This window comes from Nyctereutes procyonoides, unplaced genomic scaffold (assembly GCF_905146905.1).
Source record: "Nyctereutes procyonoides isolate TBG_1078 unplaced genomic scaffold, NYPRO_anot_genome, whole genome shotgun sequence".
Taxonomy (NCBI): domain Eukaryota; kingdom Metazoa; phylum Chordata; class Mammalia; order Carnivora; family Canidae; genus Nyctereutes; species Nyctereutes procyonoides.
In genome coordinates, this window is record NW_026575121.1 from 9,641,257 (window position 1) to 9,667,812 (window position 26,556).

General features: G+C 48.6%; 1 protein-coding gene across 2 annotated transcripts; it reads right to left on the bottom strand.

Annotated features, from left to right (window-relative positions):
* Positions 1 to 806: 806 nt before the first annotated feature.
* Positions 807 to 26,556, bottom strand: CNMD (chondromodulin). 2 transcript variants are annotated; one of them, XM_055335718.1, is made up of 7 exons: positions 26,440 to 26,556; positions 25,506 to 25,646; positions 20,407 to 20,547; positions 13,710 to 13,823; positions 8,695 to 8,848; positions 4,843 to 5,009; positions 807 to 1,350 (listed from the first exon to the last, which is right to left on the bottom strand). In XM_055335718.1, exons 1-7 carry the CDS (start codon positions 26,509 to 26,511, stop codon positions 1,138 to 1,140), a joined length of 1,002 nt encoding a protein of 333 aa, XP_055191693.1. In that variant the 5' UTR covers positions 26,512 to 26,556; the 3' UTR covers positions 807 to 1,137. The 2 variants fall into 2 exon arrangements, with proteins under 2 accessions (XP_055191693.1, XP_055191692.1); XM_055335717.1 differs by having other exon boundaries at positions 807 to 1,353.

Sequence of the window (26,556 nt, forward strand, 5' to 3'; positions counted from 1 at the left end):
ATTGGCAAATACTAGATGTACAGTAATAAGGTTTTTTTAGGGGACTGTAGTGAGATCATGGTATCAAAACTGTTCTTTAATCTCTCCGAATCATTGCCTTGTTTCGGAAAACTTTTATTTTCCTTAAGAAAGTTCTTGGTCTCTCAAAACTAAAATGTCAGTACGAAATACCTGCTCCTTTTCCTGATATTTCAGTTTCTAACGACAGTCCTTGTTCCTAAGAGATTTTATGTCATTCGAAATAAATAAGCCATTCCTCTCAGCCAGATCTGCCAGGCATCACCATCAGTCCTATTACTATGAGAGTAACTTACTGGTAATTGAACGACATCAACAGCCTGATTTGTACTACAAAGGTAGATCTCACTCTGCTGCTTCATACCCGGTGACCACTTACTGAAGACAGATTGAAAAGGGTGTGAAGACCTGCTTTTCAGAATGTCAATGAAAGTCCTCCTTTCCCACAAGCCCGACTCATCTTGGACTTCATTTTCACCTCTTTATCCTAATGCTCTTTTCCGTGATGTGACTCCTGACATAGGGCAGCCACCTATTAGTCACATGCCAGCACAGACTATAATAAATTTCCTGTGAGCTACCACCTTGAAGTTTATAATGCTTGCTCTCAGGTAAATCCCATCATATGTCCCATTGTACTTTTTTGTTTGTGTTTTTATCTGGGAACACATTTGCAAGACTGAGAACAATGAAGGTTAAGAACAATGGAAGAATTCTGTACAAATAACCAGAAACACCTTAATTACTTCAGTGACTTGATTAAAAAGAACTCAAGTGTACAATTGAGATCTTTGACATTGTGATTTTTTCATGTTTATTTCAAAGTAGCTTGGAAAGTTAGTCTTGTAAGTAGGCCTTATTGGCAAAGCAAAGCAAATTAAAAATAGCCAGTAATAAAGGGATTGTTAGGGCATTTTAGACTTAAACTACCCTTTCAGTACATTTGCACATTCTGGATGAAGTTCTGTAAAGCAATTGAGAGCTGTTAAAAATATCTTGAATAGCATTGCTGAAATTGAGTATAAAATACTTTGTGGTCCCTTCAGCATCAAGATGCCTCATACTCTGGTTGTCTCTTGAGTTTTTATGATACAAGCACCGGGTATACGAACTGAGCTTTCACACCATACCCAAGATGCGGGCCACCCACCAGCTACAAGGCATGACAACTCTGCAGGCTGATCGGCAACCTTGATAATTATAAGGCCATGGGTAGTAGCCCCCCAGGGGTTCACAGATCTTCTGGCAATGAGTGTAGCTCCGTCTGCATTCTATACAGCAGATTCCTTCGTGATCCAGTCTAGGGTCAAATGTCATGCTTTCCCCTTCCTGCTGCTGTGAAATAAAAGGTAATTGTGTTTTCTTCATAATGAGAATTTTGTAGCATGCACATTATTTTAAAATAAGAACCTGAATATTTCACTGGCACAGGAAATCATACTTTTCTCTAAGAGGTTTTCAATCGTAGAACCTAGTAATTCAGAATTCCTTCTAAAACATCAAGGAACCTTCCATCTGTCACGGGCGGGAAGGTCTTGTCTTTTGTTTTTTGTTTTTGTTTTTTAATGTTACGTAGTTTCTCCATGCCTTTAATGAGCCATGGTTCCCACTCAGTAGTGACCCAACTTGTTTTAAATAGGCAAAAGAGGAAACCTGATTCAAAAGTAGCATTTTTGCCCCTGCTAATTTAAGTCTGTGGAACACTGGTGCCATTTTATACTAACGGCCTCCAGGGCTCTTGGCTCACCCTTTGAAACTCATTGATCTAAGCAAACAGATTGTTACAACAGTTGCACTGGCTGAAAACATCATTTAGATTATCTGCCTTGGTTTCAATCTTGAGGGGTCTGTAATGCTCAGGAAAAGGTACCATATAATGTCTAAAAATTCAAGACCTTAAACTTTGCTTTCTACTTTCTATGTGCCATTATTATAATTACATAGTCATAGATGTAGTAAAAATCACCTACACAACCCCCATTTTCACTGCTGGAGATACCCCAGGACTGGAAGGAACTTGCCTTCTGCTAAATGTATGTATCTGGTTTTCCTTTTCATAGATTTCTAGGGGGTATAGATTCTGTATTCTCTCTAATATGCTACTGAATTACACTGCCAAGAAGCCCTTGATGTATATTCTTTATTCACTTGAGTCTCTTTCCTTGGGGAAGTTGAGCCTGGGGAGGTGAAACACCAAACATAGGTTAGGCTTGAGCAAAGTGAACCTCACAACCCTATCATCTTTTGTGGTATACAAAACCTTAACTTTTGTCGGGGAGGGGAGGGTTTTGTGTTTTTTTGGGGGGGATATAAAAAATACTGGAAAGGGGAGACAGTTGTGTACTGAACGTCATCTAGTTTTGACAGTTGCTAACCTTTTGTCAGATTTGCTTGACTATTTCCTTTCTGAAAATATTTTAAATTTTGAGGCGACTTTCAAGAGAACTGGAGGTATTGTGCCATTTCAACCATAAATGCATTAGAGTGTACCTCTAAAACAGTATTTTGCCTACACAACTATGATGCCGTTTACCATACCTAACAAAATTAACAATTCCTTAACACCATCTGATAGAGTTTATGTTCAGATTTTATCGTCAGAATATATGCCTTACTCTCCTAAACCATTCTTTTTTATTCTTCAGACTCTTTCCGTTTGTGTTCCCTTATCTCTTGAACTTGGTTCATCTGGGACAGCAAAAAGAAAACCACCTTTTTAATTGTAGCTGACTCGTCCGGGGCAGAAAGAGTCAAAAGCCTGTCGGTTTAGGCATTTCCTCATTTGAGGAAAAAGGTTCAAAAAAGGTTGGTTAGGATCTGAAAGTTGGGAGGAAATCTCAGGTTGTTGCCCTAGGATAGTTCCTTAAAGGAACATGTGAAAGGACTGAGATCATGGGAGATGTTTTTTCTTAAAGCTGAGCATGAAATAAAGGAAAACCTGATAAAATTGGAGTTTTTTAAGGAAAACTGGTCACTCAAGTCTGGAAGCTAGGCAGATAAAAGTCACATCCTGCCCTTCTGTAAAGGGCATTTGCCCTCTCCCTTGAACCAGATTTAGTTAACCCAGTTACCAGGGGAATAAGCTATATTAAATTTTTCTGTTTGCCTATTCAGATTTTATTTATTTGAGCTTTAGGGAATGAAGAAATACTGTGGTGCCCTGAATTTTCCAGTAAGCCTCTGGTCATTTAAAAAAATACATCTGCTCTAAATCTTTCTAAAATATGTTAGTCTAAAATCATAAACTAGAAGACAAATTTGCACATGTGAAATAGTATAGGACTGAATGGGCTACATAGGAAAAAATATGCAAATGAATTGCCTGTCTATGAAAAGATGCTCAAGCTTACACATAATTAAAGACCAGCAAGATGAAACGATGAAAAGATACACTTTTACGACCAGGAAACTGGTAGAGATTTTTGTAAAGTTTGATAATGAGTTGGTGTAATTCCTTGGGAGGAGACCATTTGGCATCCTCCATTAAATAATGTAAAATTCCCGTCTCCTTTGACCCAGTAGACCCATACATCTGTATTTATGCTAAAAATATATTCCCACATGTGTACAAAAAGTATAAGACTAATAACTCTGAACAAGGTAATGCCTACTGTGTGCCAAGCACTGTGCTAAGAGCTTTGCCAGCATTACCTCATTTACGCCTTCCCTCTGGGGCATGTATGAGGTTATATACTATTAACAGTATCTTACTAAAAGAACAAAAGGGCAATAATCTACATGTCCATCAAAGTGGAACTAGTTAAATTTCTGCACATCTACCCCCACAATGGAATACGATGTGGCCATTAAAGTGAATGAGGTGATCAATGTAGGAGATCCAGAACAATCTCCAAGAGGTTGTAACTGGAAAGAAAGCAAGATACAGAACTGGTGTATGCTCTCATGTTAAAAACGTGTATGTTCATGTGGTACACTTTCTTGTGCAAAGAAAACTGGGCAAATATCTACTGTTAATACGTTGCTCTGGGGAAGGTAGGTGTCTGAGGTGGAAGAGAAACACACCTCATTGTACACCCTTCTAGATTTAAAAAAAATATATATATATGCATGTATTATTTTTTCATTTAAAACACTAGTTGCAAAAATTTATTCTTTTGTTCCCTATACTTCTAGTAATGGTAAATAATATTTTGTTGAAGATTTTCTCCAGGATCGCACCCTGGGCCAAAGGCAGGCGCTAAACCACTGCGCCACCCAGGGATCCCGAAGATTTGAGACGTTTTTAGAACGTTAGTGCCATCCTTATGAACACCCAGTTCCCAGTGTTTCAGTCCAAAGTGTTTTATCTGTGTAAGTCTGTCTCCCACCTGGCCTGAGAGCCCCTGAAGGCAGAAGTTAACTCCTGCCTGTGTTCGATGCACAGGGCGTGGAAGAGAGCAGGTCCTCAACAAATGTCTGTTGAATGAATGAGTGAAGTGGTTATAGAGGGGGTAAAGAGAATACTTTCAATTCTGTGTGCTGTCCCCTGGACACGTTCTTGGAAACATTTTTTTTGAATAATCCTGTTCCTCGTGTGGATTTGCCTTTATGGATTTGCCCATGCCTCAAAAAAAGGAGAGCACAGAAAACAACTTTGTGAAGGGTTACAACCAATATGGATTTCACACTACAGAGACCATACTTAAGTGTCACCCTCCTTTTATAAACTTTGTGACAAATCATGATGTACTTTTAAAGTAACTGAGTAAAAATCTAAGTTGAATACTAAGTGCTCATTTGAAACTTCAAGTAGAAATAACCACCACTTCAATGTTAGGTTCAAGGGATTCATACATCAGCCGTCGTGACAACATTGGTACGTACGTGGTAAGGGTTGTCTGGATTGAAGGGTTCTGAATCCTCTTGAACACTGGGTCTGGTTTCATTATTTGGTCCTCCAGGGCCTGGGTTGCCCCGTGGTCCACTGCGTGGTCGTCTTGTAGTAGTTGTAACAATTTCTCTTGCCAATTCTCTTCTTTCTCTCTGGATTTCTGAAAAAAAAAAAAAATTGCTGTACATTCATTTGTTTGAATAATTAAGGAAGTACTATGTTTATCAGGGTAAGAGCATAAAAGGGTGTCAAAACACATTCTTATCCAAATACTGAAATTTGTATTGACGATTTTTTTAAAATAATAAAGCATGTTTCAGTGAAAGTCTTGGGTTAGTAGTTAAACATACAGAAAACCAAAATTTGGTTTTATAAGTCCTAACACAGATACTGTGAGATAGCTGACAAAAATCCATTCTCAATCCTCTGTTTCTCTACCAGCCTCTACTGTAGGGGCTGAGAAAGTAAAACCCCACTTGCTTGCCTAGCCTCCCTTGCAATTAAGAGAGACCAGATGGAACATTTCTGGCCAGTGCAATGTAAGCAGAATATATTGGTGCAGTTTCTGGGAAAGCTTTTGCTTTCTTGGGGAGAGAAGACCAATACAGCTTTTTTTCTGTCTTGTCTTCTTTTCTTGAACATAGATAAATCTCGGTTACGAGAGCCAATTTGTGACCAGAAGGGATAGGCACAAAGATGATAAACTAGCATGCTGTGGGTAGCAAAACGGACAACGAGAAAGAGCCTTGCTGATACGGCTGAGTAGCTGATCATGCCAGAAACCCACCTCCAGATGTGTGACCATATGAATAAAAACCAGCCTGTAAAAAAAAAAAAAAAAAAAAAAAAAAACCAGCCTGTATTTATTGAAACCCCTGACGGTCAGGTATGGTTACTTGCTGGCCTGAACATTTCTTGTTTTTTTTCAGTAAGCTCCACACCCAACAGGGGGCTTGAACTCACAACCCTGAGATCAAGTCACGTGCTCCGCCAGCTGAGCCAGTGAGGCCTCAGCCCTGTGCATTCCTTATGGATTGACCATAAGTGTCTAAAGCCTTATAATTTTCAGGGGATTAAAAATCGTATGGTGGAATAGAGAAAGCAGATGCTTGTATACATGAGGGCATCACGGCTCAGTAGGGCCAAGAGACTTGGCCGAGATCACAGGTTGGGTGGCAGAGTCAGGAGCCGAGCGGGCCCTGTCTGGCTCCCGGCCAGTGCTCTGGTTCATCACACCACCGCCACCCGTGGCTGCCGAATGACGAACATGGGAAGTGCCACACGGTGCGTGGGCTTCAGTGTCTCAGGCTCATTTTCTTCATCTGTCAAATGGGGATGATGTATCCAATTGGCAGAGGAGTGATGGAGCCCAGCGTTGTGTCTGAGGGTTTTGGCACAGCATTTGGCCTCTGATCGCTCGTGTTGGGTGGCGAGGACTGCGTCATCCCAGGCTATTTCTGAGGCCCTGGATGTGCTCTACGGCCACGGAGAGCTTCCACGGGTCTTTTTTTAGGTTTCTGAGCTGCTGGCCGGAGAGGCATCAGAGCCCTGGATTCAAATCTCAGCACCCCTTCTTTTAACTAACCGAGTGACCTCTGGCAAGTTCTTCAATCCCGGTGAGCCTTGGTTTCTTCATCTACAAAACGGGACTAGTTCACGGCCGACGCGTGGATGGGTGCTAAGGAGTGGCCGCGGGCCGGCCGCGGGGCTCTGGCGCAGTGGCCGGCAGGTGGCACGCACAGCTCCGCGGCCACCAGCCCTGCCCTCGCCCTGCGCCCGACACACACGGGACGTGCAGGACCTGCCAGCCCGAGGACCCGAGGCCAGAGGCTGCTGGAGCCTGGAGTTGGGGGGCTTCTAGGAGAACGGGGTGGGGGGGACCGAGCATCCTCAGAGGGGGGTTTATTTTCTTGATCTTTATCAAACGCGACTGCATTTACGAGACACTGAGGAAAAACGCTTCACGTTTAAGGTGTGTCCTCTTCCACTCTGCGCCCAGCCCCACGGTTACTGAACCCTCTCCGGCCCCGGGGGCGTCTGGGTGGTTTCCACTTCTCTGGTGCTGGACGTCACGGGTCATCCTGGGGTGGGTGTTGTGATGACTGAATAGTTAAGATGCGGTCACGCTGTGGGCGCTGAGGGGCCAAGCTGCACCCCGGATGCAGGGAGCACACCCTTTCCCAAAGGGTGGAGGCACTCACTGTCAGACGAGCACCGTCTTCCCTCCCCACCCCGCCCTCCTGGCCCTGCTCTGTTGTCCGTAGCGTCTGCTATCCTACCTTACGATTTTCTCATCTTAATTTAGTGTTTATTAACTGCCTCCCCCTTGCTCCAGTGTAAACTCCACGAGGGCAGGGGTTCTCATCTGTTCTGCACCAATGCACCCCGACTGCCTAGAACAGGTAAGTGGTGCATAATAAGCCTTCAATAAATGAACGAACTCTCTGGGCAAGAGGCTTGTCCTCAAACAGAAGGCGAGGAGAGAGTGCTCTGCATGGTGGCAGAGTCAGAGGCTTTTTGTCCTTGACTGCACAAGGTGACAGGTATTGGAGAAGTAGTTCCTGGGGGGCTGGAAAGCAAGAAGGCCCCATTCCACGTGGAGGCAGGTGAGGGATCAAAAGCCAGCACTTGACAGAAGGCCACAGAACAGTGTTGCCAGCACCCACTGGAGCAAGAGCATGGATGGCAAGAGGGACAGTCCTTTCGGCAGCCCCCCCCCCCCCAGCCCCTACAGTGGAGACAGACACTGCTCATGCTACCCCTCCTTTCTAGGCCGGCGTGTGGCCTCAGGATCCTTCTCAGCTCTTCCAGAAAGCCGGATCCTTCTCAGCTCTTCCAGAAAGCCACTGCCGGTGGCCTCTAAGTTGGATCTCATTTGCTTTGCCTGAGTCAGAAAGTAACCACCTCATCCAGGCTCTGGGACATAATGAGACTTGTGACCCGTAGGAATGAATTAGTAGTGACAGAAACAGAAGCCTGGACTTTCTAAGCCCGCTGAGTTATTTTTGTTTTTGGTTTTGTTTTGTTTTTAATTGTGCTAAAATATACATAAAATTTAGCACCGTCACCATTTTTAGCTGTACAGTTGAGTGGCATCACGTGCATTCACGCGGCTGTGCAAGTGTCTATCTAGCTCCACAGCTTCTTTCATCTTGCAAAACTAACTGCACCTTTTCCGTAATCCCTGCCCATTGCCCCCTCCCAAGCCTGGGGGTTTTAATGCTGGTATTTTATTTCCATGCTCCTCCCTCTCTGTCCAATAAAACCTTCCAGAAAACATAAATTTCTATCTGAGCCATGCTGGGAGAAAGACCTTCCTTCCACACTTGAGCCAGAGCCACACAGTAGGCCACTGGGGGGTGGGGTGACCGTGGTGAGGAGTGAAAGGACCCCTGGGGACAGAGTAACTCTGGGAAAGGGTTGGCCCTCGGGTCCACAGCCAGCTCCCAGGTGTGCTCCAACCTAGCCCTGAACCCCAGGGGCCCTTCATTTCTTTTCACGGGGCTTGGAAGCCAATGCTCGAGCCTCAAACTTGAAGAATCTCAACCTATGGCCACAGCGGCTTTCGGCTGCCCCATAATTCTAGGTGTGAGCATCACAAAGATTCAGCAGTACGACACCGTCTTAGTCCCTCGATTCTGTGCCATAGGAATGAAAAAAAATGTAAAATTGGAAAGTGCAAATGGATGAAAGCAGAAAGAAGGGGAAGTGTCCTAAATAAAAACGGCAGGGAATGCAGGATGCAGGGGTGCCCACCCTGATGGGCTCCCACTGTGGAGGGGCTCCCAGAAGCTCCCGCAAATGGGGAGCCTCCCCAGCAGCAGTAAGAGAATTTAAAATGTCACCTCTTGGATACGTTGGCTTCAGCCAGAAAATAGGAAGGTCGCCACAGAGTTCTAAGATCCTAGAACTCAAGAAGCTGTTGTCCTTCACAGGCTGGTCTACAGCCACCCAGATGAGAGAATTTTCTTCGTATTTAACTGGCATGATCTTGCCTTCCTGCAAATAAGTAAAAATGAAATGCACTGAGCAAAGGAGACAGTGACACATGCTGCGTGTTCAGAGTGCTGGTAAAAGATGATTCCGCCTAATAAAAACTTAATGAGAATCGTGTGTGGGTGTTGGGGGGGAATGTAGGGGGTGGGGTGTGGATGTGGGGGGATGTGGGGTTGTGGGATGTGTGTGTGTGGTGTGTGTAGTGTGTGGTGTGCAGGGTGGGTGTGGGGGTGTGGGAGGTGGGCGTGGGGGTGTGTATGTGTAGAGGAGTATGTGAGGTAGTGGGATGTGTGTGTGGTGTGGGGAGGGCATGTATGGTGTGGGGTGTGTGGAGGGGTGTGTATGTGTAGGGGGTATGTGAGGTGGTGGGATGTGGTGTGGTGTGGGGAGGATATGTAGGGTGTGGGGTGGGTGTGGGAGTGTATGTGTAGGGGGTACGTGAGGTTGAGTGTGTATATGGGTGTGTGTGTGTAGTGTGGTGCATGTGGGGATTTGGGGTGCATGGGGTATGTGTGTGGGGTATGTAGGGTGTGTGTGGGGGGTGTGTAGGGGGGCATGTGTGGGGTTGTTGGGACATGTAGTGGTGCGTAGTGTTGGGGGGGTAGTGTGTGGCAGGGTGTGTGTCTTTGTAGCTCTCTTCACAATATTGTCTTGGCCCCTTTTGTCGCCCTGCCTTTGGATAACTGAAACGTGTGAATACTGAATGTCCTGAGTGGAAGTGAAAATTACTTGATAACCAACTTTCAGACTTAGGTTAATCTGATGTTTTTGATCAAAGATTTTTTTGAGGAAAAGCAATTGAATGGACTCTGAAATCCTATAAAGGAGCCCTTCATTTGAAGTGAAAAATCCTTTGGGGTTTTGTTCTGCAGCTTCCAAACAACAATGGAAAAAAGCAAGTGATTGGTTCTTTAATGTCTTCAGTTCAAAGTATTATTTAACATAAACCATTTCTACATTTCCCAGCTATAACAAAACACATTTCAGATGTTCCTCGCATCAAGCACACCACTGAGATTTCAAAGCTAAACCCCGGATTTTCTTCTACAGCAAGATGCTGAGAACTGTCTGATGGCCCAGGAGACAAATTTATTTTGCCAGGTTGTTCCTTTCATATATTTATTAGTTTGCAATAGGTTGGAGAAATTAAAATATTTTCTCCATGTTTTTAGCTAAAAGCAGCCCTTCAGTTATACTTTCTCCCCCAGGTTTATGGCTGCATTTAAACAGCTACAAGGTATTGGAGGAAGCTACCACTCAGGTAATCCAGTTATTTACCTTAAATTAAATGGCTCCATCCAGGAAATGAATGCTCTTTGGGTACAGCAGCTTTTTAAAGTTACACAAAACTGATGAAAAATTGATAAGAACAAGTGGTGCATCCATCTACTCCATCATAATCTGAAGTGGGGGGATCCCTGGGTGGCTCAGTGGTTTGGCGCCTGCCTTCAGCCCAGGGCATGATCCTGGAGCCCCAGGATCAAGGCCCACGTCGGGCTCCCTGCATGGGCCTGCTTCTACCTCTGTCTGTGTCTCTGCCTCTCTCTCTATCTGTGTCTCTCATGAATAAATAAAATCTTAAAAAATAATAATAATAATCTGAAGTGGGCAGTCATCAGGGGGAAGAGTGGAGAATGCAAACATCGCATCCTACAAACTAGGAACGTGAGATCCCCCCACCCCCACCCCCAGTTCGCCTCCCCTGCCCCTGCCATGTGGCCCTGCTTCTGTGCGAGGCCACAGTGTCCCTGCCCCCAGGACCCAAGCTCTCAGACTCTCCAGCAGCCAGGGGTGCCCATGCAACCGGTTCTAGACTATGCGGTGGGCCCTGAACCAGGTCAAGTGACTGGGAGGCCTTCGACTTTTCCCGATTAAAGGGAAGTCACAGTTGGAAGGCACTGCTCAACCTCCTCCTGACTCCCTTACTTACGGGTGATGTTTGGAGCTGGAAGGAAGAACCAAAAATAAAAAATAATTAAAAAATTTAAAAAATAAAAAAAAAATCAGCGCTGCAGCCCCCTCCCTCCACATGGCCTACTATGGAGAAAAACAAAGCCTGCTGGGTTAAGTCACTTGGAGTGTAGTTTTCTGCACATTCTTGATTTATGCAGACACATTGCCTGAATCTGGCTTTGTCCACCAGAGGATCCACCAAGCACAACCCAACCAACAAAAACAGGGCAAATAATTTGCCTCTATGGTCTAAGAAAAGAACCAGACGCAGACAGAGCTCCAAAATGCTAAGCTGTTCATCACAGTTATTTCTATATTCCAATAATTATGTTGAATCGTTATTTGAAATAGTGAAAAACTGAAGACGGCTGAAGCATTCGAGAACAAAAGACTTTTAAAATTGTAACCGTCTGATGATATATAATATATCCATTACAAAAAAAAAATATATCCATTACAGTCTACACTTGAGAAGAACTAAAGTGAAGATAGTGAGAATCTAGACCAATCTAACTTCAATTATGAAAAGAATATCGCACACACCCGCACATGAAAATAATTCACCAAGACATTAACGTTAACATTAACATCTGTGGGTTAAGCGATTGTGGGGGATTTTCTTCTCTGTTCTTTTTTATGTAGTTCCCAAATTTCCTATAATGACCAAGTATTGGTTTTGAAAAGAAGAAGAAAGAAGAAAAGAAGAAGAAGAAGAAGAAGAAGAAGAAGAAGAAGAAGAAGAAGAAGAAGAAGAAGAAGAAGGAGAAGAAGAAAGAAGGAGGAGGAGGAGGAGGAGGAGGAGAAAAAACTTGTTTTCTAAAAACCCTGGAAATGTTCTACAAACTTATGATGAGGTCTCGGTGAGCTCCGGGTGGAGAGCTGGCCCTCCTGGAAGGCAGGAGGGGAGAGCTGGTTTCTTCGTGCATCTAACAGAGGAAAATCTAAAGGATTCTGCTTTGCAGAAATTGAGCGCTAGGACAGGAACAAAATGGAAACGCAGTAAGAGAAGCTCAAGGCTCAGAACAAAGGTCTTGGGCTCATCTTGAGGGTCCCTACGGGTGGGGTCACACTGGGAGCCCGAGTGGCACAGCTCAGGAGAACAGACTGTCACATGGTGGAGCAAGGAAGGTCTGGAAACCATGTCCCCCCGAGGAACGTTTGGGGAGACCTGGGAGCAGAGGAGAAAGCTGGGGACACGGCAGCCAGCTTCAAACACTCACAGGTTAATCTTTTAGCTTTTGTTTTGCTTTGTTTTGAGACACCTGCGGCTGCTGCTGCTCCTATGACAGCAAACAATTAGGCAGTTTCCAGGCCGGCACCTTTGCTTCCCCTTATTTTTCCTCCTTTCCTCCGTCCTTAAGGGAGCTGAGGCCTGCTTTACCTCCCTCTCGGGGATACAGGAAGGGCCCTAAGCTGATCATAATGGAATTAGTCGTTTATAGCAGCAGCCAGGTAGTCATTATCTAGTAGGTCCCAGGGCCTCAGGGACAGGATGCAGACCCCCAGTGTGCAGGTGACAAAACTCAGGTTGGAAGAACCGAAACCACGTCCATAGCAAGTGGCAGAGCTGGGATTTGAACCCCGTGTTTTCCTTTTTTTTTTTTTTAAAGATTTTTATTTATTTATTCATGAAAGACAGAGGGAGAGAGAGGCAGAGACACAGGCAGAGGGAGAAGCAGGCTCCATGCAGGGAGCTCAACGTGGGACTCGATCCTGGGACTCCAGGATCATGCCCTGAGCCAAAGGCAGGTGCTCAGCCGCTGAGCACCCAGGCGTCCCATGAACCCCGCGTTTTCCTAACTGCAAAGTCTATCTTCTTCCCGCTGCCCCTGCCACAGCTCAAAGGGAAGACGACAATGCATGTGACCACTTGGTAAGGCCTAGAGCATCACGTGAGTGTAAGCTATTAGATGTGTCTCAAGAACTCTGTGCAATTCTTAAAGTGAATTTTTATAAAAATCAAGCTCAAAGGTAAGTTGTGACTAATAAATGGAAGTAGGCTTAAAAAAAAAAAACAACAACAAACCAAACTCACAAGTCTTGACACGTAGAACAGGAATGAATACATGTAAAGCAGCTGCCCTGGGCTGAGCTGGAGCCAAGGGGAAGAAAGTGTAGGGCCCAGAGTGGGGCACAAGGGCTCGTGCTGGTGCCCGGGAAGGGAGTGCCCCGTCGCTGCTTTTCTACAAGGGGCGGGTGGGGTGATCAGCGGTTGGGTGATTTTCAGGAGAATTCCCTCCCGTACTGAGTGGAACTGAGACAAGAAAGCTCCTGGCCGGGGGATGGGGGGGGGGGCTTTTAATGAAGATTTTGTCACGAGATGTCCTTTACAGTGTTCTCATCACTAACCAGCTCCTTCAATGTTAGGGGAGCAAGGGCCATGTGAAGACCGAGCCCCTCTGTGCACTTTTACAGGTTGCCCGACACTGTAAGGCACCCCACGTGCAGATCTCTGCGGACCGACCAGTAGGACCCAAACAGTTTCCATTCCTTTGGCAGAGAAGGAAGGGAACCCAGGTTCCGGCCGCGGACCCATGTGGGCACTGGAGCCGGCGAGGGCCGCGGGGTGGGCGCTGTCCCTCAAGCCGGGTGTTGTCCCCCGAGCCAGGTGCTGTCCCCCAGCTGCGTGCTGTCCCCCAGTCGGGTGCTGTCCCCCAGCTGGGCGCTGTCCCCCAGTCAGGCGCTGTCCTGGAGCCGGGTGCTGTACCCCGAGCCAGGCGCTGTCGCCCAGCCAGGTGCTGTCCCCCCAGCCGGTCGCTGTCCCCCAGTCGGGTGCTGTCCCCCAATTGGGTGCTGTCCTCCAAGCCGGGTGCTGTCCCCCCAGCCGGGTGCTGCCCCCCAGCCAGGCGCTGTCCCCCAGTCGGGTGCTGTCCCCCAGCCGGGTCGCTGCCTGCAGGCCCGAGGTACCCACCAGTTCGGAGGAGATGCTCTGCTTGGTCGCCGTGTCCACCTCAGGAACGCGCGCCTTCACCTGCGCCTTGATGTAGCACTTTGCTCCTCCGGCAAAACGGATCCCGGTGATGCCCTGCGAGAGAAAAGTGTACCCGCCCGTCTGTCCGCCTGGCCGTTGGTTCAGCGCCCGCGGGCACAGGCCGGCCTGGGAAGAGCCGCACGGACCCCGGGGGGCTGCCCGCGGGGAGCGGATTGCGGAGCTGCATTTCCCAGAAAGAGAACTCGGAGGCAAGGTCAGGGCCCGCCAAGTGCTAGCGAGAAGCCGAAGCAGAGCCCGGGGCAGGAGGGCCAGAGGGTGGTGGCCGGGGACCCCCTGCCAGGGGCACGGGAGCCGAGGCGGACCCTGGCAGGCCCTGGAGCGATGCCGCCTTGTCCGCGCAGCCTTCCCTGACCCTCCCGGGCCAAGCGGCCTCCTCCTCCCGTGACCTTCTGGAAGCCCCCACCCAACGTCCCCCCCAGTGTCATTCTCTCATCGGACACTTACCCTTCTGTCCCCGTGTGGCTGCTCCTCGGCAAGGTTCTGTCCCTACTCAGTTATAGGCCTCTTGACATCGGTACCTGAATCTTTTGCTTTTAGGGTCATCCCACAAAGGTTCTCAAAACCTGTGGGTGGGCCCAGGGGCACCTGGGTGGCTCGGTCAGATAAGTGTCTGCCTTCGGCTCAGGTCCTAATCCCAGGGTCCTGGGATGGAGTCGGCATCGGGGCTCCCGGCACAGCGGGGAGCCTGCTTCTCCCTCCCCCTCTGCCTGCCGCTCCCCCTGCTCGTGCCCCCCCACCTCCATTGAATGAATAGATAAGATCCTTAAAAAAAAAAAAAAAGATGCGGGCCCCATTCATTAATTCCATGAATTCAGATTTTACCTAAGTCACCAAGCGGGGGAAACTGTAAAGCTTCCTACACCAGGGGCGGACCTTGGTTCCCAGGCCTTACCCGAGGACTTGGATGCTTTGTTTTCGTCACCTATGAGACACAAACAGTGTCTCCTCCGTCAGCCCAGGGACCAGCCTCGAGGGAACCGTCAGCCTCAGGGCTCCGGGCATGGCGGAGGGCTCGGCCCCAGTGCTGCGGCAGGTGCATCGGGCATGACAGTCCTTTCTGTCCCGGGAGTGTTTCCTTTCCCCCTGCTGGTGTATTTCCTGATGAGCGAGGGGCCAAAAACGGTATGAAAAGGCCTCCAGACTGTACGCCATGACAACACGCACCAACAGAAACCCAAACACCTCAGCGTGTGCATCCTCTGCTCAGCTGAGACAAATGCCAGGGGGACACAGGGCTGGTTCTAGCATCACTGCCGCACAGCGGTGGTGGGAGGGCAGAGAAAAGCATTCAGAAACCTCCGGGTCCTGGCTCAGGACTCGGCCCCCTTCAGTAAAGAGCCGAGGACACTCGGGGCAGGTTGGACCATCTTGACCTGAGAGCCAGCAGCCCTACAACAGCTGGGGTGGGGGTGGGGGGAGTGCGGAGAAGGCAAGGCTCCCTCTTCCCAAAGCTCCTCTGGCTCTGCCTGGTGGCCTAGCTGGCCGTGTGCACATGCGTGACACAGGTGTCCTGGCATCACCTCTCACCCAGAGAGAGGTTGGTAGCAATATCCTCACTTTCTCCAGGGGGACGGACTCACTAGGCACCAAAACCAGCCAGAGAGATTTTGAAGCCATAGATGCCTGGGGATCCCCAACTAATTGGCCTGGGGGCAGTGCCCAGACACGGGCATGCTTCAAAGCCAGGGCAGAGGACCAGCCGTGCAGGGACAAAAGACCTTATTCAGGGTGACACAGTGTTTAGATGACTGAAATAGGCTGCCACAGACTGAATGGTATTGTTCACGTCACCCAAACTCCTGTGTTGAAACCTACCCCCCCAATGGGATGGTAGCTAGAGGTAGGGCCTTTGGGAGGTGATGGGGTCATGAAGGCAAGAGCCCTCGAGAATGGGATTAGTGCCCTCCTCAAAGGGACCCCAGAGAGCTCCCTCGCCCCTTCTGCCTCGTGAGGACAGAGTGCGAAGACGGGCCCACTAGGAGCCGGAAGCAGGCCCTCAATAGACGCTCATCTGCAGGTGCCTCGACCTTGGACTGCCCAGCCTCCAGCCCTGCGAGAGGTTTCTGGTGTTTAAGAATAATCACCCCGTCGCTGGGAATCTGTTACAGCACCTTGCGTGGGCTAAGACACGCAGCTTTCGAGTCCCAGTCTCTTCCGCACCAGCAGCTCACAAATTCTCACTTGCATCAAAATCACCTGGAGGACTCGATAAACTTAAAGGCTGTTGGGTGCCACCTCCGGAGTTTCTGCCGCGGTGGGTCTGGAGTGGGGGCTCCACTTTGCATTTCCCACAAGCTCTTAGGTGCTGCTGCCGCTGGTGGCCCAGGGAACACAGTTTGAGAACCACTGCTCCCTGCTCTCTCCGGAAGGCCTGCTGCTCTTGTTCCGCATGTAAATCTAGGCCTCACGGTTTGAAAACCAGAAGGCAGTGGGGGCCGGGCGGCAAGGGGAGATGACTGCCACCCCCAAGCGGTATGTTCTCTTCACTTGGAACCCTCATATCCTGTAAATGTGAGTTGCAAGGGAGGAAACACCCTATAACACCCTATAACCATTACCGTTTCCCCAAAGGACAGAGCTGATTCTATTGAAGGATTCGCAGCCCCGAATGTGAATCTAGTATTGAGTTAGCTCTGACAGTCTACACGCTGAGAAGAGAACTGAAACCCCCACAGGAACGGGTCCCGGGGGAAGGAATTCACACATATTAACCACCTTGTCTGGCTACAAATCCATATCAAGCAGCCAGACATATTAAGAGATTAAGTGGAGGGAATGGAAAAACACAGGAAAGCCACGCAAACCTCCTGTTTTTGCAAACAAACAAGGCCTTAGGAGCTGGTGATAATGAAGAAATCTGCTACCAGAGATAATGAGCGCAGGGTCCAAGGCTCTAGCATGTTTTAAAATAAGAATCAGGTGATTTCATTTTAGCTGCACGTTTTTTTCTGTCTAGAGGATCTCATGGATTTCTGTGGCTTTATGGTTGTGTGTTTTTTTTTTTTAAGATTTTATATTTATTCATGAGATAGAGAGAGGCAGACACAGGCAGAGGAAGAAGCAGACTCCATGAAGGGCCCAACATAGGACTCGATCCCAGGTCTCCAGGATCAGGCCCTGGGCTGAAGGCGGTGCTAAACCGCTGAGCCACCCGGGCTGCCTGGATTTCTGTGGCTTTAGACCAGAAGTTTCCAACAAGGGGTCCTTCCCCCAAGAGGGTACTTTAGAAATCTTTCAAGGAGTGTTTGGTTGTCACAAAGACTAGGGCTCTCCTGGCCTTCCGTGAGCAGGGCCCAAGGGTGCGGGGCTCTGGAGAGCCTGGGGAAGTTCTGGTCCCTGGGGCCTGGCTGGAAAACTGGGTTGTATCTGTGCCTAGCATCTAACACCCGCTCACGTATCAACGTAATGTGACTTCTGGCATAGCTTCAACTCACGATGACATTCTTTTTTTCTCTTTTTAAGATTTTATTATTTATTTGAGAGAGAAAGAGAGAGAGAGAGAGAGAGAGAACACAGAGGGATAGGGAGAGGGAGAAGCAGACTCCCCACTGAGCAGGGAGCCCGATGTAGGGCTGGATCCCAGGACCCCAAGATCATGACCTGAGCCAAAGGCAAATGCTTAACTGACGGAGCCCCCCAGGTGCCCCTCTATTTTTCCTTTTTTTTTTTTTAATTTTCATTTTTGGAAGGAGGGTTATATTGATTTTTGAAGTCACTAACTTATGTACCAGGTAGGTCACACTATTTTTTTCTCCAGCTTTTTAAATTAAAATGTGCATATATACACAAAGTTAAAAGAATTGTGTAGTGAACACTTGTATATACCCACCACGTTATTCTATCTTAATTTCTAACCAGGCTTTATGTTATTTAAATGAGTTATTAGGCCAGAGAGGGTTGGCTTAACCCAATAGCACTGATGCTTTCTAGAACGTAACTCTGAACAAACCCCTTTTTGTATTCCTTGGGGTCCCGACAAAAGACCTTCCTTGACCCACCTCTAGCCACCTCTTGACTGGGCCCCAACCATGGGCTCTACTTTGGCCAATTTATTCCAGTTTCAGCAAGAATCCTGCTGAGTCTGCCTTGGTCTGCCCATCCTCTATGTCTGACCACTCAAGCTTGCCTTGAGCAAAAATCCCATTGGTTCAGTTTAGTAAAGCACTACTCTCTCTCTTAGCAGTTTTCTATGCACCAATACCCCGACCCTGCCCCTTAGCTATAAATCCCCACTTCTCCTGATAGAATCCAGAGTTGAACTCAATCTCTCTCCCCTACTGTAAAACCCCACTCTAGTAGCCCCCCCCCCCCTTGGAGAGGGTCTGCTGTCTCTTCTTTACCAAGTGGCCTGAATAATCTTTTCTTTTATGGTAGAGGGCCTAGAGCCTTTTGTTCAATGCTCTTCCCTCTCAGGAGGGTTTTTTCCCCCATTGGCTCTACTAAAATCTTGATGGGGTCCTAGGTTAATAGGGGAGACCGTTCGCCGTTCACTATGCAGGGCCTTTCCTAACCTGGCCCCACTCCTCCTCCCCTTCTCCACCTTCCACCACACTGGGCTACTCAGAACTCAGCAGGCCCTGTGCATTTGTATTCAGTTTTCCTCTCTGGGTCCGGAAAGCCCTGCCTCTATGTCTCTGCGAGTTGAAACCCTAATCATTCTTCAGGACCCGACTCAATAGTCACCACCTCTGTAAAACCTGCTCCAATCTCCAAATTGTCAGCAACTGCCCCCTCTGGGTTCCACAGCACTCTGTTCCTAGCTCTGTTGCAGCACGCTTCCTGGGCTGACCCGAAGTCACGTCTGCATGGGATGCCTGCCTCCCGAGGGAGGGAACAGGTGTCAGTTAATCTTTGCATCCTCCATGCTTAGCACTCTCCCTTGCACACAGTAGGTCCTGACACCCACCTCTTGAATTTGACCGATGGTGTAAAACACAGGAGAAAGTAATAGCGTGGGGACCACAATGGCTGATGCATGTGTTTTCAAAAGTCGAGGCTTGTTTAAACTCGTAACAGGTTCTATCCATCAAAAAAATGTCCTACTCACCAATTCTGACTTAGAGAAATGTGGAAGCTATCAAAGAGAATTGATCAGTTTGTAAAATATTTGTGGCCCTGTTGGCCTATGAGAACAAAACACAATCAATACCATTATTAACCGAAGGATTATAAAACAGAAATATAGGTTTGGGATTAAAGTATTTTAAAAGTATATTCCTGATTCGTGCACATTTGAGAGAGATGGATCTTATTCACCTGTGTAGCTACCTTTGCATATCTTGATATCGTGACACATCATAGGTGTTCAATTCTGTTCTGGATTGAATGATATGTGTGTGGGTGGGTGGGGGGGATCACGTTTTGTCGCCTTACATTGAACGGTACAAAGAAAAAACGCTTTTACTTTGTCCTGGGTCTGGCAGTAAAAGCCTTTAATAGGTCCAGAGAAATGATCTTTCTGCACTGACCAGAACCGTTTGCAAAGCTCCGATTAAACGGAGTGCAGCTGGTCACATGCAGGGCTGCAGGGCCTGCCCCCACCCCACCCGCCCTTGGGAGAGCCCATTCCCGACACAGCCCGTCCTTGTTAGCAGCAAGGAAGACCTAACATCACCAAGGCTCTCTGGAAGGTTAGCATCTGTTTGGTATTCAATAGGACTTGTGAAATACGTTTTGGCATCAGCAAGGGGAGCTCTTTCATTCAAATGAAAAGCATCTCCACTTTTCCCCATCAATCGGAGCAAGGCGGGTCGATGAGATGTTTGTAGGCCAATAAACTATCAGAAGAGACATTATTTTCAAGTGCCTTTTTTCATTATCAAGTCTCACCTACTCCATCTACAGATTTAACAGAACACAAACAGGGATGCCTTTTCCTCATCTTAGAACATGAGGAGAATAAGATATGTATGTGGCCAACCGGAAAGAGGGCCCGGAGTGCCACTGTCTTGCAGAGGTACCCCGAAGCACAGATGCGTAGCTTGAGGGCTCAGAGTTGCCTGTAAATTGAGCCTTTGGAAACAGACGTGTTCACCCTTTTCAAAGGAGACTCGAATGTTTTATCTGTAATTGGCCACGGTCAGGAAACCTAGGATTAAGATAGGGGAATTTCTTCAAGCTCATTTTCCAGAATCAATGGGAAATCTGAAGAATTGAGAAAAGTGCATAAACAGGTCCCACCTGTTGTTGACGAGCTTGTTAGATCATTACAATTTCCCCTCCCCTCTGCAAGTTCACATTTCAGACCTCGGAACATTTTGGGATGTTTTGAGCATTTTATTCACCGTGTTACAGAAAGCTGCTTGGAAAGAAATAGCGCTCTGGAGTCCTTCTGCCAAGACTTTATATAGTTCCAAGTACCTGTTCTTTTCAGTGCCAAGGTGTTGGGTGTTTTTGTTTTTTTTTTTTTTTCCATTCTGGAAATGGAAAGGACAAACCGTGGTCCTTTCTCAGAGAGAGAATATGCTGCATAATGTATGTTGAACTAGAGGCACCATGACGGCCATAAAGAACAGTTACCACTTGGTTGTGCGTGAGACATGTTGCTTCTCCCTGGATTAGGAAAGTCTTCCAGGCTTGCCTGGCTAAGCCCTCTAAATGCATGAAATATACTTACGTTCTGGAAATCATTAACTTCAATTGCTTCTTCAGCTCCACTTCCCATTTTAAAGGTCTCCAGGTTGTTCCCAGTATCTATTTCCATTGACCCATCTTGTAATTTCCCATTGATACTCATGGTATAATGGACGTTGTAAATCTGGAAGGGAACATAGGAGTCAGTGAGGCTTTCCTTTGAGAGCGATGCAGGGCTTATCTTTAGACCTGCAGTAGACACATTTGTTAGAGACACACCAAATCATCGTTCATAGTAATATATTTGTATATGAGGACTTCATCCGTACACCAGTCACTTAGTACAATGAGTTCTTTAAAAATACCTTAAAAGCAAAAGCTTTGGTGATCTCTGATACTTATTCAAGTAGCTCAGGGATTTGCCATCCTGGCTGTGCATACAAGTATGTGAGTAGAAGCTCTAGCTCCAGGGCATGCGTGACCCGTCTGGATGAACCAAATCAGAACCTGTGGGGATGGGGCTTGGACATAGATCTTTCTCTTCCTAGGTCAGTTCTACTGACTCTGACTTAGCGGTCAGAGTTGAGAGCCATTGATGGATGAATGGTTAACCGGGCTGTGAACTGAACAAGTCTGCAGTGGCACCTCAATTTGAGAGGTTTTTTAAAAACCCCGCTGGTTAAGGTTGGGCCTGGGGTACGGTATATAGTCAGGACTACAGACGGGGCTGGGATATGCCTGATGTAGAGCAGTCTTTGTAGAGAGCAAGGTCAATGTGCACATCTGTTTCGCCTCAGTGTGGGAGTTAGTCATTTTAATGATTGTGTGCACAGGCATATGGTGGTGTAGGGCATATTGTTATGAGCCGTGTAGGGGAAGAAGGGAGGGAGACTTGGCATCCGAGGAGAGCACTGGCCCAAGAACCAGAAAAACCAGTGGCCACACCACTTAGCCCCGGGTCTTGAGAGTTGCCTTGGGTGTAAAATGAAGAAGCTCGCCCTCAGAGATGGTTTTCATTTATGTTCTTAGAGCTCTGAGGTTTCAGAGGTGGCCCAGAGGGGAGGGTGACAGGGCAGGTGGGACTGTGACATCACCCTTTCTTTCCTGTCCACCTACAGTTTGACCAGAGTGGCTCTGCTTGTTTGTGTTTTATGTGTTGGATTTCTGAATAAAAGCTCCCTCTTTTTAGTATATGTGCTACTGAAGTGAGCACTTTTCCTTTTTAAAGATTTTATTTATTTACGAGAGACACACACAGAGAGAGAGAGAGAGAGAGAGAGAGAGAGAGAGAGAGGCAGAGACCCAGGCAGAGGGAGAAGCAGGCTCCCTGGGGGGAGCCCGATGTGGGACTCGATCCCAGGACCACGGGATCACACCCTGAGCTGAAGGCAAATGCTCAACCACTGAGCCACCCAGGTGCCCCTTCTGAGTAAAATCCTAAGAGGAACTTTGTGAAATATATGGTTTTTAGTTTACCACTAAATTAGATCATCCAAAGGGCTCTCTTATTGTAGACATCTTGTTAGTGCACTAACTAAGAAATCACACACTGCTCCTGCCCAGGGTGCTGTTGCCCTGCTCGAACTTTCTCTGTATTGTAGGGTAGTAGGTGAGTCTTCCCTTCTTTCTTTTTCTGACTTAGAAGCATATATGTATGCGTGTGTGTGCGTGTTCTTATAGCTTATATAACATATACATATCTTATATATAAAATATATAAGATATAAAATCTTTAAAGAGGAAGGACTGAGAACTTATGCGAGACACTTGCTACTTCGTTGTGGGGTCAGTAGGTCAGAACTGCAAATAGCTCAGGTTCCATTCAAGTCCGATTTTTCTCCCTCATTATGAAGAAAGACCGCTACATGGACAAACACGGGAAGAAGTATCTCATTACTGGGTCATTGCTTGCAGGAAACTCATTGTCACCAGACCCTCGGAGCACAATTTTACTTTACCAGCAGAGACATAGAAATGGCTTTGCGGGCCAGTCCCCTTTCGGGCCGCAAACAGCCTTTGCTCAGCGGAACAGAAGACACTGGCGCACTATTTCAGCCCAACATCTCTCAGTGCCCTGCCTTCCCTCCCAAATGTGGGTTCCTGCAGTATTTTACGCCCCCAGGCTTGCCTGATCAGAAGAACCCCTTTTAGGGGTTCGGATTGAGCTGGAGACTGGAGCAGGCCCACCAGTCTGTTTTGACTTTGCATCCCAGGTGGTCCTCATGATCAGATCAGCCTAGTTGGGGAAACCTGTTTTCTTTGGCCAAGCCAGTGCCTTCTGCAGGTAAGGCTGAGAAAGCGGGCTCTGTTCTGTCCCCGTGCTCTCTGGGTAGCCACTGTTTGCAAGGGCTGGGTATGACCGGCAGTGGGAACACGGCAGACCACGTCTGCGTGAGTTCCTGCTGGCACAAGCATCCTTCACTCGTGCAACAGGAGGCTGTGTGTGTGAGAGAGAAACCACTGCACATAAGCTTTTACTAGGAAGGCAATGCAAAATTTCAGGAATGAACCGTCTCCAAATTCTTTGCAGGTCTTAAGGAGACCAAATTATAACACTAGCAGAGAGGCTTGTGGTCCTAATGTTACTTTCCTCCACCACCGCCCCCTTGCCACCTCTGCACCAGCAGAAGCTCCCGGACTGGGCATGGCTATCGGGTCCTTTATGATGTAGCTTTAGCCCGTCCCACAGAAGGAGCACACTGCAAGGCCCAGCGGTGAGAGGTCTGTGCCCTCCTGGTGTGAATGGTGGGAGAGCAAACCAAACAAGGTACTGGGCCCTGAGCTCAGGAGGCGGGCCGGGTGGAGCAGTGATCACACTGCCTGCTCTGGGCCAATGGAGCTGTTGGCACCCAAGGCGATATTCTAAGTACTACGGAGTTTATTATTTGCCAAAATTCTGCTCAGTGTGGTGACTTTTACAGCCAGGAATATTTGCTAATGAGTTTCTAATGAAGCCTGGGTTCTGTAAGATTAATGACATAATGCTTGGAACTATATTTTGAAAAAATCAGTCTGAGAATAAAGGCCCTGAGCACTGACCTCATCCCCTCATCCCACAGGGCAGGGCTGTCCGCATTTACAATCACGCAGGTGGGACATGGCCTCAATATTTCAGCCCCGTCACTTGTCCCCCCAGTTATCAGCACTCTGATGCTCCCTAGTCCTCCAGCCTGTCCTGAGGGGATTTACCCTTGTGAAAGGGAGAGGAGGTGATTGACAGCCCATTCCCCTCTATAAACAAATACAGAAGAACAGAGGAATGGATACCCCCAAAGAGTGGGGAGTCCATTTGGTGGGAGACATCTTTTTGTTCGACAGAGACTTACGTGGATTGCCATCCCTGAAGACAAGTGTAAATAGTACACCTGTGCATGTGCAATGCCGAGATGGTGCCACATGTACCCTATTTAGTATTTTAGTGATTTGTTTTTCCGACTTAAGTAATCTAGAGCAGCACCAAATATTTTGGGAGTAAAAAAAAAAAAGATACCATGATTTTCTTCATCCTCCTGCCTGTCCAGGAAATAGAAATAACTTTGATTCTTGGCAAACAATTCAGTATTCCTCTGTAGTCTTAGGATTTAATACTGCTGCTCTCTTGAACCAGACCCTTGTGGCAAAGTACAAGGTGCAAAGAGGTAACCCCACTTTGTCAGCAGGATCATTCAGTCTCTCTTTTTAGAAGCTTGCCCGGTAGTTGTGGAATAATTAAATATCAAATGGTATTCATTTTAATATACATCATGTCTAAAATCCCTACCCTCCCCCCCCAAAAAAAAGCAAAGCTATTTTTATCTCCAAATGACCTGTACCCCTGAGGTTTTTGTCATCTAAAAGATAGCATTTACATTCGAATACCAGACAATTTCCCAAGCATGACAATCTCAACCCTGCTATTAATGGAGATGTAGATCTTGAAATTGTTCTTCTGCTCAGATCTGCTGCTTTCAAACATGAGCATCTGGCCTAACTTCTATATTTAAAATACAAATACATTAAGGCACTTTTCAAATATACACAAAATACTGTGCAGTTCTGATCTTACAAATCGATGCTTGTAAATTTGATATAGTCTCTAAAACAGACTCAGTGCTAAATGGCATGATTATCTACAGTAGGCATTTGAGTTAAAAATACAAATTATGCGGTGACTGCAGAAGATGTGATGTGTAAAATGGTTGAATTGCTTTCAGCACCATTTTCTCTAAGTACTGGAATTCGTTCATGCTTTGAATTTCATGGTGGGAGAGAGGGGGAGTGACAAACAGCAGTCGCAGATCCTCTGAGGGTAGTGATTAAGAAAAAGCCCTTTGTGTGTATCCAGGAGATGGAATTCTTTTCCATTAGCCCAAAGCAGCTTACACCAGGCCTGGCAATGGTCATCAAGATAAAAATGCCCCACCTCTTTACCTAGGTGAACCAAATCCAGAGTGCTCAGAGAACGCCCTGGAAATCCACCCAGTCAAGTCAGAAGCGCTTTTTACACTCCTTGAGAGCTGGGGTTGCTTTACAACGAATAGTCACACACAAGGAAAGTAGGACAGCAGTTAGTGCAACAGTTATCATTAACTCACACGTGACTAGGCCAGCATTGATTTTTTAAAAAAAGGGATCTGCCACCTTTAAGGAAGTCAGACTATTTCTTTGCCTTGGGGCCGGAGAGAAGGGAAAGGCCTCAGCCATCACCCAGTCCCCTTTCTTCCCCCGGGATGAGGCCCGAGAGGAGAGGCCTCACCCGCAGCCCCTCGACGGTCCCCCTGTATCGTAGCTTTAGCTCCCCCCCCCCGCCCCCCACAAGCGCGGGGCCGGAGCCCCAGGGAGGAACCTCCCTCGAGCCGCCCGCCCGAGCTGCCTCTTCCCGCTCCTCTAGGCGGGAGGGACTCTCCCTGCAAACCCTGACTTGCTTTCCCACGAAGTTGCCAAGAGCAGAAAGGCGCGCGGTGGTCCTGGATGGAGGGAGGGCGGAGGAGGTGCCCCGGGGTGGGGGTAGGGGTGGGGGTGGGGGGAACGTCTGCAGGGGCGAGAGGGAACCCCCCACCCCCACCCCGAGGCACCAGCGCCCTGGTTCCCCCCCGCGCCCCAGGGGGACCTCCCCGGCCTGCGCACCCCACCTGGGGGCCGCACCCCGCCCTCCGGACTCACGTGATTGTCGCTCCCCTTCCAGAAGTAGAAGGCCCCGATGGCCCCGAAGAGCAGCAGCACCGCCCCCGAGATGAGGACCACGGCTCCGACCTTGAGCAGCCGCGCGGGGCTGGAGGGCTTCACGGTCACCGTGGCGTAGGCCTGCGGGCCGGGCGGGGGCGGGGGGATGGACAGGGGGGACCGTCAGGTCTGCGCCCCGCACCCGGCACTCGGGGGGATGGGGATGGGGATGGGGATGGGGATGGGGATGGGGATGAGGAGCGGCCCCTCTCGCCGCGCTCCCTCCCGCGGGCCCCGGTCCTCGGGCGCGGCTGGGGGAGGCGCAAACTTCTGGCGGAGCAGAAGGGAAGGGGAAGGGAGAGGGGTCTGCGGGTCCCGAGCCCCCCACCCCATCCCCGCACACGCACAAGTGGGGGCGCCCGCCTCCCACCTTCCGAGGTGCAAATCCTAACCCGGAGCAAGGGACCCAGACGCCCCCTCCTGAGTCCCGTCCCCACGCGTCTGCAGGTCCTGAGCCCCCCACCCCATCCCCCACACGCGCAGGTGGGGGCACCCACCTCCCACCTTCCGAGGCGCAAATCCCGACCCCCGCAGGGACCCAGACGCCCCCTCCTGAGTCCCGTCCCCACCCGTCTGCAGGTCCTGAGCCCCCCACCCCATCCCCGCACACGGCAGGTGGGGGCACCCACCTCCCACCTTCCGAGGTGCAAATCTTGACCCCGGCAGGGACCCAGGCGCCCCCTCCTGAGTCCCGTCCCCACCCGTCTGCAGGTCCTGAGCCCCCCACCCCATCCCCCCCACGCGCAGGTGGGGGCACCCACCTCCCACCTTCCGAGGCGCAAATCCCGACCCCGGCAGGGACCCAGGCGCCGAGGCCGGGCCCCTTGTGTGGCCGGAGCGGGCAGCGGGACCGGGGATCCCCAGCCCGACTCACCGGGGGGCTGCAAAACTCGACGTCGTCGGGCCCCACGAGGGCGATGGGAACTTTGTCGCAGTTTTCGGTCATGGCCGCGGCGGGAGGAGCGAGGCAGCGGGAGGCTCGGCGCGCCCC